General features: G+C 38.8%; 1 protein-coding gene across 10 annotated transcripts in view; it reads left to right on the top strand.

The window, feature by feature from the left end:
• Nucleotides 1-13,338, top strand: part of LOC149317082 (E3 ubiquitin-protein ligase RNF144B-like) — a 109,556-nt gene extending 96,218 nt beyond the window's left edge. For 9 of the 10 annotated variants that reach the window (XM_089516818.1, XM_089516821.1, XM_089516819.1 and 6 more), the window contains 5 exons: nucleotides 5,300-5,360; nucleotides 6,992-7,196; nucleotides 8,772-8,916; nucleotides 11,072-11,161; nucleotides 11,284-13,338. In XM_089516818.1, the coding sequence (XP_089372944.1) occupies nucleotides 5,300-5,360; nucleotides 6,992-7,196; nucleotides 8,772-8,916; nucleotides 11,072-11,161; nucleotides 11,284-11,424 (642 nt within the window). In that variant the 3' untranslated portion in view covers nucleotides 11,425-13,338. The remainder of the gene's footprint in view (nucleotides 1-5,299; nucleotides 5,361-6,991; nucleotides 7,197-8,771; nucleotides 8,917-11,071; nucleotides 11,162-11,283) is intronic. The other variant, XM_089516823.1, reaches the window with a different exon arrangement.
• The last annotated feature ends 1,270 nt before the right edge of the window (nucleotides 13,339-14,608 follow it).

A 14,608-nucleotide genomic window follows, 5' to 3' on the forward strand; every position in this document is an offset into this window, starting at 1 on the left:
AGCAGTTAAAGCAATTTTGAAAAGTGACTAGAAAACATTTTTCAATCTGCCAGTAAAATAACTTTGTTCTTCTTTCTTATGTCCTCCTTGCCAAAAAGAGAGACTATTGTGAAGACACACCCAACTAAATGTGGTGGCAGGTTTGGGTGTGCAACGCTGGTACCCTGGTGAGATCAAACTCTTTACCCAAAAAAGGCTCTGAAGCTGAATGTAAAGTTCAAAAGGGGGGAAATTTAATTTAAAGGACAAAATAAAGAGTTTTCTCCTCCCCAGCTCTAAACAAAAGGTACTTTACAGTTTCAGCAATCTTCCAGATGTCATCTTTCTGGGTCTGATGTTAGTTTGCTCTCCTCACTCAATGAAGCTGGTGCAGGGTCTTTCAGCTCCTGAATTCCTCTATTTTCTTGCTGATAGTAACTAAAATGGCTAAATTGGTAACTGAAATAGCTAACTTGGTAACTGATTTGGCTAAGGTGTAAGAAATGCCCTTTCCGGCTGCCTGGGCCAGTTTGCCACCAAAAAGACAGCTCTCTGCCTGCTCACAACAAAGACTGCTCCCCAACTAAAAGTGTCTAGCTACAGCAGAGCATGCTGGGAAAGGGCAAACCAAACCTGGAAATAATGCAGGGGAATCCTACAGCTCCTCCCACAAACTAATACAAAGAACTTTTCTACACTAAACATACTATGGCCTGAACCAATGTGAAAGAAAATGCAGGGGAAAGTCAATCAGTCCTGGCAGGACATCACAACTATCTTGGGTAAATTCTTACTTTGAAGATGATATCAGGCAAGTGGACTTTCTCTGGCCAAGTTACATTGGCTACCTCTTTGCTTACATTTTACTGACATTTTGAATTTTCTTTTTCAGCAAGCTGATGTTACCGCTTTTTAAATTTTCCTCATCTGTGCTTTTAGTTTGTTTGGATATTTTTACTGATTTACTGGATTATAAATTATAGACTTTCTGTTTGGTGCATTGAGCATCTTCATTGGGGGGAAAAATCAGGCTATAAATGTTACTATGAGTGATATAAAAAAGTAGTCCTAAATATATCAAAATATCCTAGCCCTACATATTATCAGAATGTAGATAAATGAAGCTGGGCTGTTTCTGCCCAGGAGATGCTTCTGCTGGCATAGCAGCTCTTTAAATAAAGAAAGGCCCTCACTGTTTGCTTCAGAGGAAGGAAGCAAGTATTGTTGAAAGAAGTGTGGGGACAGAGGGACTAAGTCTGCTGAACTCTTGTGCGTTAGAAAGAATAATTTGTTTTTACATTTAAAATGGAGGCAGTAAAATTGATCAATTTGGAGGGATTCTAATACTTTAAAGCTCATAATTGGTATACATCTCAATGGTTTATCCTTACACTGGTTAAAAGCTTTTGGTTAGGCCTGGCTTTGTTTATCAGGATTAAAGAAGATAAAATAAATTATAAGTGGCAAGAAGAATTTCTACTGTACTTGACCTTGATCCGGAATGACTTCATTTGCTGCATTTTCTACTAAGGGAATCAGGATTCATTTAGGGGTTTATCGCTTAGTGTTTTAAATCGGCTCCAGCCTCCTGGGCTGCAGCCGGGACGCGGGGATTATCGCATATTCAATCACCGCCAAATTGCCAGCCACCATCAGCCCAGGTCCTAGCCAAGTCCAAGCTGTGCTCGCCAGCACATTTTAGAAGTCAGAAAGCTTTCCGACTTCTAAAAAGTGCTGGTGGAGCGTGGCTGGGACCTGAGCTGATGGCGGCTGGCGATTCGGTGACGATTTAGTGTGCGATAATCCTCGTGTCCTGGCTGCAGCCTGGGAGGCTGGAACTGATTTAAAATGCCAAGTGATAATAAGCTCCTTACTTCAAGTGACTGTGGGAAACTGACTTGATGGGGCTCTGCTTCAAGTATGATGGTGTTGGTAGTAGTGCAGTGGTGTTTTTTAAATTGTCTTTGGCTGTAATCCTATATTGTCTTGCATTTCTACACAATAGATAAATAAAATTAAAGTTATGCTACAAAGGGAGAAGGATTCCTTCCAAGTGTCTTTTCCCTGCTTGGTGTCTTTGAGATTTGTTGGATGACAACTCCCACCATTTCTAGACATGTGTGGAGATGATAGGAGTTGCTGTCAAACACATATGAAGGGCACCAGGTTAGAGAAGGCTCTTCTGGAGGCTCCTGCTTCACATGCTGAGAAAAACATACCTGTGCTTTAAAACACAGGCACACACACATAATATTGTAGTGTTTTTGTTTAATTTAATCACCCTTTGAATCTAGAAGCAAAATTGTCCTAATATCCCAAGAATTCCTTCTAAAGATTGAAAGGAAGCCATCAGATCTTTTTCTTTCTTCCATTCTAACTCCCCCAAACCTCAATAGAATTCTTCAGTCTTGATATGAGCTGTGTTGTCGTGTTATTTTAATGTCAAGTTATTCTTTGCCTCAAGTAAACAATCCAATCATCTGCCATTTGAAATAATTTAATTTTGCAAATAGACTGAACCCTATCTTTTTATTAAAAAATGAAAGATTATTTCCTAAGAAAGAGCCTGTGTGACCCATTGCTCCACTCCAATATCTATACTCCTGAAAGATTGATTGGAAGGAATAGCTTTTTAATGCAACCCAGGATGACTCCATATGCTGTTATGTTCTTGTTTCCAGGAGAGGAGAATCAGAATCCAAATGATTAATATCTAATAGAGATGCTAAAGGTGCCCACTTTTTCAGGATAATTTGTTTATGTCTGGAGATGCATTGGTTCTAAGCAGAGAATAGTTTATGCTGAAATGATAAGCAACTTCCACTCTATGTTAAAGTGAGTGTATTCAGGAAATGATAGTTACATAATTATGGGAATTATTACAGGATAGCCTGGTCATATCGAAACATGTTTGGTTTCTTGCCTTTATCTCTTTAGGCTGAAGAATTGGGGGACCTTTTTCATTTGTCAGCTAATCGGTACCTCTCTGGGGGTCCCCTTTATTACCTTCTAACTGCCCGGGTAACCAACTTGTGACCACAGTAATATCCAGATAGATAAAATTAACATCTGCACTCCACTTAAGCATTCTTAGGTATTGGAATCTCAGGATATTTTTATGGGAAATTGAGCAGATTCTTTGTTAATCGTTAAGGCTATTTATTATATGCAATCATAGTTATATAAACATACACATCCCTTTTAAGGAAAAAACACAGATGACATGCAAATGCCTTTCATTATATTACACAGCATGTACGATGCCATACATTCATTATATTCCAGTGTATGGCAAGTCGTATGTTATACTTTCATAAGGACTGAACCGTGATACTACTTCAGCCCTCTAGCAGGTTTCTCTGTAGTTAACACACAGAGGAACATACTGTCTTAAACAATATAGCTTAGCTGTTTAGTAGGGAATACCATTTCATTTGTTGAGGAACTATACATCTCTAAACAGTCATCCAAGAGGTTAATATCCTCGGGCATTGCTATTAGGTTCAATGGGAAGGAGGGAAGTGAGGATAGAAGGTAAACAGTTAATCCAGTGGCAAAGCAATGATGAATGGGAGACTCCACCAAGATACATAAAATTTCAAAAGCATCCTGCTTGTTTTCATAAGCATTCACTTATATTTATTAGTTAGTTTTGCTGATCGGTGATTCTGCCTGCCTGCCTGCTGATTCTTGGATACTCACACATCTGACACCATAGCTTCCATTATGTTGGAACATTAGAAGCCCATGTCAGGTGGATTTTGTTTGGATTTTTCTAGCATCCCTAGTGATGTACAATGTGCCAAGACTCTCTGCTCAGTCTTATTATTCTACTGTACGTGTTATGTGCTCTCTACTCAGTTGTATGTGTTCTGAGCACAATTTTTCTTAAGAGAACTACTCAAGATAAACCTTGGACAGGAGATGAAAAATGATGTGTCTTCTATGTTCACTGTTCTTCCACAACTACTTATTTATAAACCTAGAATCATAGACCTGGGAGTGATCACACAAAGTATTTAGTTCAGGATCTGTGGTAATGGGGAACACCTAAACAATCCATGGCATGTGCCTCTTTCTTTTTCTAAGTGTTTTTAACAATTTGAAAAACTGGAATTTCCCTTCTACATAATCTGTTCTTGAGAATAATCAAACACATTCTTACAATTGTTTTTCCATAATGAATTGCCTTCTTGACTTCTAAGTGAGTCTCATATATCTTTCCTGAATGTTTTGTTGTCGACTTTTTGGGTATTATCTTCTGGAATGGACAATACATTATGGAATGTATACAACATACGTTAGGAGTACTACACAAATTGAAAGACAGCATAATTGAGAAACACTGCAAATCTGAGACTCGTTTTGTACATACTGAATTGCTTTGAGCAGTAGGTTTCAATGCAGGGTTGGTAAATGCAAATTTTGTAGTAGAATTAGAAGATGGTGCAATTTGTCATGACCTGGAACCTTCTTCCCCCACAAGCAAGAGCCATCACTTCTTTAACCAGCTTCAAAACTGAGTTGAAAACCATCCTGTTCAGAGTAGCCTTCCCAGGCATTGCATAATAGTCGCTTGCTATTTGGTGTTCTTTTGTTGTCTGTTTAGCAAACCATTTCCTGTATTGCCATGTACTGTATATGCATTATCCTACTTGAGAGTATGTATTTTCCCTGGAAAATGCTTAACCATCCATTATGAAGCCAAGCCCTCCCTCCAGTCCATCTGCCTTGGTCCAGGCCTCGGAGGTAGAGAGGAACTGCTGGACCTCTTACCCTTTCCCTCCACCACTCCCTTCTCCTTCTGTGTCATGTCTTTTTAGATTGTAAGCCCAAGGGCAGGGATCTGTCTAACTAAAAAGATTGCATGTACAGCACTGTGTAAATTTACAGTGCTTCATAAATAAATAAATAAATATAATAATAATAATATTTGGTTCTCATTGAATCTCATTTGAATGTGGGTACTGGAAAAGGGTTGAAGTTGCTTAAGCAGCACATTGGATCCAACTTGGTTTAAAAGCACTTTCAGTAAAGTTACAGTATCAATTTTAATAGTAAAAGGTGGAATTAATTAAATGTTTATCTCTTTGTCCAACTACCAGATTGAGATAGTTGGAAAGTATGCAATTTACTTTGTAATATTTGCTTTCTTTGATTTCCAGATAACAGAATTCTAAGTCTCTTTAATGTAAAATGCAAGGAACAAATAACAAAGCCTACTTAACTGCAAATTCTTACTGGACCTGGTTTACAGACTGGATATTTCCCAATTGTCAATTCTTAATATTTTGCCTTGTTATTGTGTTCTTTGTTTCAGATCTCCAGCTTGGTACCTGCTGAACAATTTCAGTTATACCAGCGATTAAAATTTGAGAGAGGTGTGCTTTTATATTACCTTATGGCAGTTTAAATATGTATGTACATTTAAATTTACAAGATAACAGAAAATACCTAGGAAGACATACCAAGCTGTAAGTGCAGTCATATACTTATCTGCACAGAAGTAAGTCCCAGTTAACTTCCAGTTTAAACGAGACTACTGTTTCAGCCTAAACAAATGTGCTTAAGGAGACCTGGTGGCACAGTTGTTAAATGCCACTACTGCAGTCATTCACAGCCACAAGGTTCGATCCCAGGTAGGGCTCCAGGGTTGACTCAGCCTTGCATCCTGCCATAGGTCACTAAAATGAGTACCCAGCTTGTTGGAGGCAATCAGCGTACACATTGTAAATCACTTATGGAGTGCTAAAGTACACTGATAAGCGGTATAGAAATGTACTTAATAAATGTGTCCTCAAATTCAGTGAGGTTGTTCGAGCACCAAATTAGTTAATATCCATGAATTTCCCTTTCTAAATTTATTTTCTTTGGTAGCACATGTTTCATAAAGCCATGTTGTGAGTGGCTTGGAACACAATGTGTGGCTAGAGTGCTGTGACCACATGGGCTACCCATGTGGACATAAAAAAGATGTGGCAGGTAATTTAAGACAAGCATGGCCTGGATGGCTATGTTTGCAGCTGGTGGGCCAAAACTGACTATATGTAAAACACATGAATTTAATCTGACTTTTTTGGTGGAAGAGGAAAGATTTAGCCCCCTAGTCTATCCATGTTGTTGTATTGGATGCCCCGTATTCCTCTTCAAATATTTTAAAAAAGAAATGATAAGTGCACTCACACATATCATATATCTAGCAAGCAGTATGCCTATAATCTTCTCCTGAAGATTTTAATGAATTGAGATAACCTATATGATGCCCCAGTGGCTCTTCACTAACTGTGAATCTTACAATGACATTTCTTCCATTATGCTTGCAAAGTGGCATGCAATAGTCAGATTGACTCTGATGTAGTGTGCCAGATGCTAAGATGAGAGGGGAAAGAGAAATCCCATTATGCCCCTTCATTTCTATCCTGGGGAAAATAACAATAAGCCCGTACAGACAGGCCAAAATAAAGCTGCTTCGGGTCTCTTTGGAGGTATTCTGTTTAAATGACGCAAGAAGCCAGAAGGACTGGAGTGCAGCTTTGGCACAGCTTCTGGCCTCTTAAGATGCGTGTGTCATTTAAACAGCATACTTCCAAAGTGACCTGAAGCAGTTTTATTTTGGCCTGTTTGTACGGGCCCAACTTTTGAAACTGATGGGAAGTGTTTTTTAATTATTTATTATTTTACTATTATTTACAATTTACTGTTTTTAAAAGTAAGAGGATTTTCCTTTTCTACATCTTACACTGGTTTGTATCCATCACAACAGAGACTGCTGTGCCATATGTCTGATGCCTCTAAATTGGCTAAGCAAGAAAATTAATCTTGTGCAGCATTTATATCTTAGTGAAAATCATTCCACCAATGAATTATCTTTTTGTAAAAGTCTGTTTTCCCACACATATAAGCCCTTGTGAGGCCTAAACCACTGTTTGCTGAAGCTCAGTACATGCATAATTTGGTTGCTAAGTACAGAAGTTAAAATGTTTTTTTGGATTTTTAAATAAATATTTTTCAGAAGTGCATCTAGATCCACTAAGAACTTGGTGCCCCTCCGCTGACTGTCAGACTGTGTGCCAGATTGAACCAAGTAAATCTGGATCACCGGTGCCTGTAAAGTGCCAGGCTTGCCACTTGACATTCTGCTCATCATGTAAAGAACCTTGGCACCTAGAGAGATCTTGTCTGGAAAGCAACCTTCTTGTGGTACCAAATGAGCAAGGGTAAGAAATTTGTCAATTTGGCGCGAGTTTTCCTTATTTATGCTAATTTTAATAAACTCTGATGAATCCTGTCTGATACCCTGGAGCGTGAGGCCTCCTCCTAGGATGTGTGACTTGAAAGGAACCCAACAATCCTAATCCTGATGCCTTCTGTAGAAATACTGACATGCACAATATAATCCATATTCTTTGGCTGCCATTTTGTTGGTTAGTCCCAACTTGAGAAGGCCTATTCAGTCTACTGTTGACTTTTGCATCAATGTGGAGGTAAATCCCACTGATTTAATAGGTTTACTCTAGTCAGGACTAACAAAAGATTTAGGACTTTATCTTAACTGTATAAATTTTACTCCTTATCAGCAGCCATGAATATATTATTTAGTGTAGGCTAACTCAGTTGCTCGGTATCTGAAAAGCATTTTATATAGAATGCCAGGAAATATCCAGGCAGATTTATTTTAGGAATCTGATTTGCTTTTAAAACCCAGTTCCCTGGGTATCTCAGCTATGCTAACTTTCTGTTGGTCTCTATGGTAGACTTGCTTGGGACTATCACTGCTAGTCCTCCTGGATTACTTCTGGACATGATGGCCTGTTTTGGTTTTGTGCTGGGAAAGTAGTGTCTATATACTGTATAAGGCATACATCATAAAAACAAACTTTTACTAAGAACTTATTTGAAGTGTGGGGAAACAGTGATCAAGAATGCATTATTCAATTTCACATTGGTTCTTTGCATTTCAAGACGGAAAGCTACTGGAAGTAGAAGATGCATATATAAACCATCTATTCCTCCAGTGGAAGAGATATGTGACCTCCATCTTTGTAAAGTCCTTGGGTGTGTAGAAACAAGTTGTATGGAAGAGCTTGAGCATTTCCTATTGATGCACATGTTCACACAGATAGAAAATATCTGAATTGATAGTTTAAATTTTATGCTGGTTGGATAGAGTTTGTTACAGAGAAGTGCTTTTTCTACAGCCTTGTATGGAGGCTATATATATATATATATCGCCTCCCAAAAATAGTATTCTACGGTGAACTCGCCACGGGTCAGCGTAAGAGGGGCACCCCAAAGAAGAGATACAAGGACTCCCTGAAACAACATCTCGGGCTCGGCCAAATTGATCTGCCCTGGCCTCGCATCGGGAGGCATGGAGATGCACTATCCATGATGCTGCAGCCTTTTTTGAAAGTTCACGCCGAACGAGTTTCAAAGAGAAATGACAATGCAGAAAGAACCACAACCCAGAAACATCACCCAAGGAGACTTTCTGCTGTGCTTTCTGCAATCTGTTTATCTCAGATTGGCCGTTTTAGTCATCAATGCGCTTGTAGAAAGTGCGGGATGAGTCCTTCCTGAATCTTCGTTCGCGAAGAAAAGCCAGAGAAGGGTATGGAGGCTAAGATATTTAAAGTGGCCTACATTTATCTTGGCAACTTAGCATGTTATATGACTAGACAGCATACCCTCAACAACTATGTATGAAAATAATGAAAAATGTATGGCATTCCTAAGCTCCTAAAATGAACTGCCATCAGCCACAGACATTTTTTTCCTTCTTACTTTTCTAGAGCACTTATCAGGATTGATGCAGAAGCTCCAATTAAACAGTGCCCAATTTGTCGGATCCATATAGAGCGGAATGAAGGCTGTGCTCAAATGATGTGTAAGAACTGCAAGCACACATTTTGCTGGTACTGCCTGCAAAATCTGGATGTAAGTGACACCTGACAAAGGCTCTGGGGTAGTTAGGGCTTTATAGGTTGCTGTCTTACGCTTCCTTAACTCAGGTAGACTACTAAGGACATAAAAATAGCTGGATTAGATCAACAATTCTGTCTCCCCCAGGGGCCTGACCAAATTCCTCTGAGAAACTAATAAACATCAGGACAGGAGCTCTCTGCTGTTGTTACTTAGAAACATGGTTTTACTCACCTTCCCTAACAGAGGCAGTTTCCTTCTTAAAGCAGATCTCTCTGTACCTGAGGGTGGCTTAATTTGTAATGTTAGCATTGTAACTGCAGTCACTGCCAACAGTGTTGCCCATCTATTTTACTAGGTGATTATCTGTCATTGCCCAGCCATTCTTTCATTTAATCGAACCAACAGTTCTGATTCCAGAATGGGTATAGACAAGAGTTATATTCACACATTCCCTCTGGAACAATCTCTGCCATACTTCCATTTTTTATTATATGAAGCTTATTATTTGAACCCAGAAAACTGTGGCTCATCTTAATTATAGTTCTTACAGAAACAAACTGGTTTCAAAGTATGGTTTACAAACCTAGCTTGTTCTGCTTACTATAAATAAGCTGAAGCCCAGTTTAATCTTTTGGCAGTGCTAGGTGTGCTTAATTTAAAACTGTGACAGATGCTTTCAGTCTCTCGTTGTAGTAGAAGAGTTAAAGAAAAGGAAGGCCCATTGTGTTTTGGCCCTGCCACAAATTGGCTTTCTTTAGGGGCTATTGTAATATGAATAAAAGTACATTTATTATAGTTGTGGTATTGGTACAACACATAAATCATCTCTAAAACATAATTTCATAAAAATCAAATAGCATTTATTATCCATATAATCATATATATACCTGTTAGATTTCAAGGGTTGCAGTCTGCACTCTCAACAAAGTGGACACTCTGAGTATTCTGAGTTCCACTGTGAATACATGCTTCCCAGTCTGTTGTTGCAGCCATGCTGGGGCAGGAGATGTGGGGAATGAGAGAGACTAAGCCCAAAGTTTGCTGAAGCTCATCTTCTAAACTCTAAACCATGTTTACAGGTTCACTGTTATATGAAATCTTGTTCATTGTGAACACTCATCCTCAGTGGCTTTGGTATTCAAGTGATACTGTGCTAATATGTTGATCTGGCTATACTGGCAATATATGGCTATTGCACAATATAGTTTGAAGGAAGGGTTTTGGTTTTAAAAACTTTCATTCTTTCTTTCTGCTGCCAAATCTTTCTGAAACTGGGAAAACTAATATTTTTGTGTTAAGAGCACATTAAACATCCTGTTACATTACTACCCATGAGAACTCACTAAAGGTCATTTCATGTGTCAACTGTCAATTAATATAGATATTGAGCTGGCAAGAACTCACATTTATGCCACGATCTTCTTCTCTTCTCTTCTCTATTTCTACTTCTCAACCCACTCACTTCCCTCCCACCTGAGAAAAGGAAAATATAAAAAAATTTGGACCAAATACCTCTTTCCAAAAATATCTGATTTTGCTCCTATTCCCTGTTAAAATGTTGCCGGTTTCTTTTTTGGAGAGCAGTGTTTCTGGTCTTGAGCAATTACTTTCTTTCCTAGTCACATCTCAGTTTTTTTTATTCCTTCTCTTTAGCACACTGCACCAAACTTAAAGGTGTCATTTCCCCCCATGCTGTATAGCATTTGATCACATTAAATGAAGTTGTGCCAAGAATACACCTCCTTTTTTGTTCAGTTTCATTAGCTGATTTTTCACATTTACAAGCACAGTTTGTCAATTCCCACCACATGTCACTGGTAGACTACTTTTATAAAGCATGCAATAAAAGATTTTTTTTTAGAATATCAAGAGACATCAATTTTCTATGCTGTCCATGTGAAGGCGAGCATACACACACACACACACACACACACTTCGGATATTCCAGTTTGTAGCAGCATGAGGCTGGAAGTCTTCTGTTCTTATTTTGTCCAGTAAGATACTGGATAATAATGCCTCCCCTGACCTTGTGCCCACCAGCTGTGCTGGCTCAGGTTGAGGGGAGGTATAGTAGCATGCACCGTCGTTGACGGATAGAATAATAAGGTTGCACCCGCACAGTCGTACAAACTAACTATTCAACACAGCCTTTTCTTCTGTTTTCCAGAATGATATCTTCCTAAGGCATTATGACAAAGGTCCCTGCCGAAACAAACTGGGCCATTCCCGTGCCTCAGTAATATGGAACAGAACACAGGTACAGCAAGTGATCACCCAAACTTATGTTTATATTGGGATCTTAGCTGTGTGTAGGTTTTGCATGTGCACCCTCACAATTTTTCCATTTTTTTAACTCATCTCTCCCCTCACATTCTTCAGGTTGTTGGGATTCTTATGGGCCTGGGTATCATCGCTCTTGTAACATCTCCCCTACTGCTCCTAGCCTCGCCATGCATCATCTGCTGTGTCTGCAAATCCTGCCGAGACAAGAAAAAGAAACATGTCCCATCAACAACCTAACACTTTCTGCCTGTTGGGTATGAACATCTGTATCATCTGTGCCAGGGAGAGGACATGAAGGCTCATCTTGGGTGCCAGTGCTTTACCAACCAATTCCCCTTCTCTTTGCCAACTTCTGCAAAAAGTGCCTACTGTTTCACAGGACACAATGCTATTTCCAAGTTGTAGTTCACCACTGGGTGGATGTCAATTGTTCTGTTTTGGGTTTTGTTCTGTTTTTTTAAAAGAGTTGCAAATTTTAAAGATTCTTCAGAATGACTCTCTTCTATTTTACTCTTGCAGATGAAGTTACATTTCCCCTCAAATTTTGGTTATGTATCCATTTTAGAGCACTTTAATTCTATATCTTCTGAAGCAGTTCTACTGTTAAATGAGGGGATATAAGTGAATGACGTAGTCCTGTCTTCAGAGATCTTCTAATGTTATAAGTTTTAGCATTGCAACGACTGAATGACAGAGCAAATTTTATTTCTATTTTTTTTAAAAGCTGAAGCTGAAAAGTGAGAAGTAATATAAAATAAAGTATGGTTGTAACAGGAATCTTGTCAGTAGGCATTAACTAAAAGCACAAGCAGAACTAAGAAATGACTTTAATGGTGGAAACTGCCTTAGTGCAGTATTAAAAACAATGTTATGAAGGGTGTTGTTGCAAGAACCTAGCTCAACAGGCCAAGCACATTTCTCCATATGCCAAATCCTAGCTCAGTCAGGTTGTGGATGTATTTGAATATCCAGCTGTGTGCTGTGTGGTGAGATATGACAAGACATGGTGACTCATGATGTGAGTGGAGGGTGGGTACTTCACCTTGAAATGATGGGAGAAGCATCCTCTGCTCAATTGACATGCTGGCTGTGGTGACAAGTGTAGTAGAGCTTAGCAGTGGGCAAGAAGAAATTTCCCACAGGATGCGATACCATCTAGCCTGTACTGTACATACTTTCTCTTCATTGTTACATTTCTGCTACCCTCTTCCTTGTCTGAGGCTCAGTAGAAGAGGAAAAACCATCTTAAAGCCCATCTTAAAGCTCTATATTGCAGTAGATGAGTGCTCCACTTAGGATAGTATGTGATGTGCTTGCTAAAAAAAGAAAAAAATGTGAGATTTTAAAGTGCATATGTTTTTTTTAAAAAAAATATTCCAAACCTAGTCAAAAATACCACAACAAATGCAGCCACATAAGATTGAGCTAAAGAACTTTGAAAAAAGTTTAACTTGGAGCAATTTCTGTATATAAATATAGCAAATGACTGCAAGATTTCAAGTGAATGAGTCTACCTCTCACAAAAATAAAATCCACTGCTCCATAATACAGAGCCATAGCTAGACTTGCAAAACATGCAAACAGGTAAATTAATAGCCTTGGAGAAAAATAATGTTACCTGTATCTACCTGGTGTTCTACAGCCAGGATTTGAAACCAGTCTGGTTTGTTCATATTTATATAATTTAGGAAGGTTGTTTTCCCCCTTGTTTTGGAAGCACATATGTATATGAGAGAAAGATAGGAGTGGAGACCATCCCTTTGCCCAGTCCGTTTGGAGCTGGTTTAGTTCTTAAAACAGCATAACTCCATGCTGCTATTCCCTTGAATGCTCCAAGTGTGTGGCAGCTCATCAAGCAGGGTACATACTCCCACCTTAATTGCTCAGGGGAACTTTCCTAAACTGATTAGCTAGCTAAGTGTTGTTCTTTTGTTTGGTCCACAGTCTATATTTTCACTGTTAAATGGAAGAAAAGCATTTTAACTCCAAGAGCTCCTACTAGAAAATCTCACTTTACAGTGGTAGCAGGGAATGTGATCAAGGCCTGTTGGATCTCTGGTTGAACCACATGAAGTGCTGATGTTGCATTACATATCTTTGCCAATGAGAGTTCAATATTGTGTATGATTTGTATTAAAGCCATTTTCCCTCTTTCTGCCAAAGCTGCTTTCTTTTCAGGATGACCATTTTGTTACCCATATTGTTTGAGTATTGCTGTATTCAGGCTAGAAACCAAATCCACAGGAGCACTATTTAGACATAGCATGGATGGAGTAGAAAGTAAACACTGAAACTTAGGTATTTCCTTTGTTCTGGTGATCTGTCATGGGTTATGTGAATAAAGTGAGAATAAAGAATTGATCTTGAAGGGCTGCCTCAGACTTTTGCCCTCAATTCTTTTTAGATGGTTTCCAAATGAACTGGAAAGCCTCCATGTTCCATATATTCGTGAAAAGTTAGAACTCTCAGGCAGCTTTAGGAGATTACTACACATGGCTTTTAAACTGTGATTACAGCAAGAAAAATGTGTCTTTGGTGATACTTATCACATGCCACCATCTCTGATGTATAGCTGCTGTGTCCCTGAAACATGGTTAAAGCACCCCTTTGAACTGATGAGGGAAAACCATCAGTGAGCTCTCAATTACACTAAACCTGAAACAATGCTGCCAGGCAGTTGCAATGTTGTTGGTCATGATATTACCAAGCAGACTGATTGCCCTCCCCCATTTCTTTTCTTTTTAAGAAAAATTTAAATCTAATAGCAGAATTGTGTGAAAAGATGAAAATAAAAATTAAATTAAAAAACCTGAAAGGCATGCTGGGTAGGGCAGGGAGACAGGGTTAAGAAGGAGTGTGGAACAGAACAGGAGGGCAAAAGCAGCACCAATGGCATGATTGACAAGATGTGCAATAATGGCTGCTCTGAAACCGTTAAATTTCTATTTGATGCAATTGTGGTGAGAGTGGGGCCCATGCAGTAATGCCCTTAGATTCTCATTCAGGATTTACCATTGTGATGAGATCAGAAAGATGCTCATTCAATCATCTGGATTCTTAGTTGAATCCAGCACCAGTAGGCTTATGCACTGCTGACATTTTGGTTTAGGATTGTTCAGTAGCTTTGCTGTCTTGCTGGAAAACCAAATTGACTGCTATTGTCTGAAGAAGGGATTTAATTGCTTCCATTATTTTCCATAGGGATCTTCATTTGTAATAAGATTTAAGCTTCAGCAGGAAATAACAAGAAATAATGCACTAAATAGTTGTATAATTGAAAATGTGAATCGATCGATAGATTAAAAAATGGGAAAACTAGAAGAAAATGGAGGCATCAGTAGCATCCCACTTAAGCTTAAAAAATTGTGCTGATGTAGGGCTGGAAAGGATTCACTGTGGTATACAAGAAAAAACATTGCCT

The sequence above is a fragment of the Sceloporus occidentalis genome, unplaced genomic scaffold, assembly GCF_023333645.1.
Source record: "Sceloporus occidentalis isolate IW3139 unplaced genomic scaffold, rSceOcc1.0.p SCAF_3, whole genome shotgun sequence".
Lineage (NCBI taxonomy): Eukaryota > Metazoa > Chordata > Lepidosauria > Squamata > Phrynosomatidae > Sceloporus > Sceloporus occidentalis.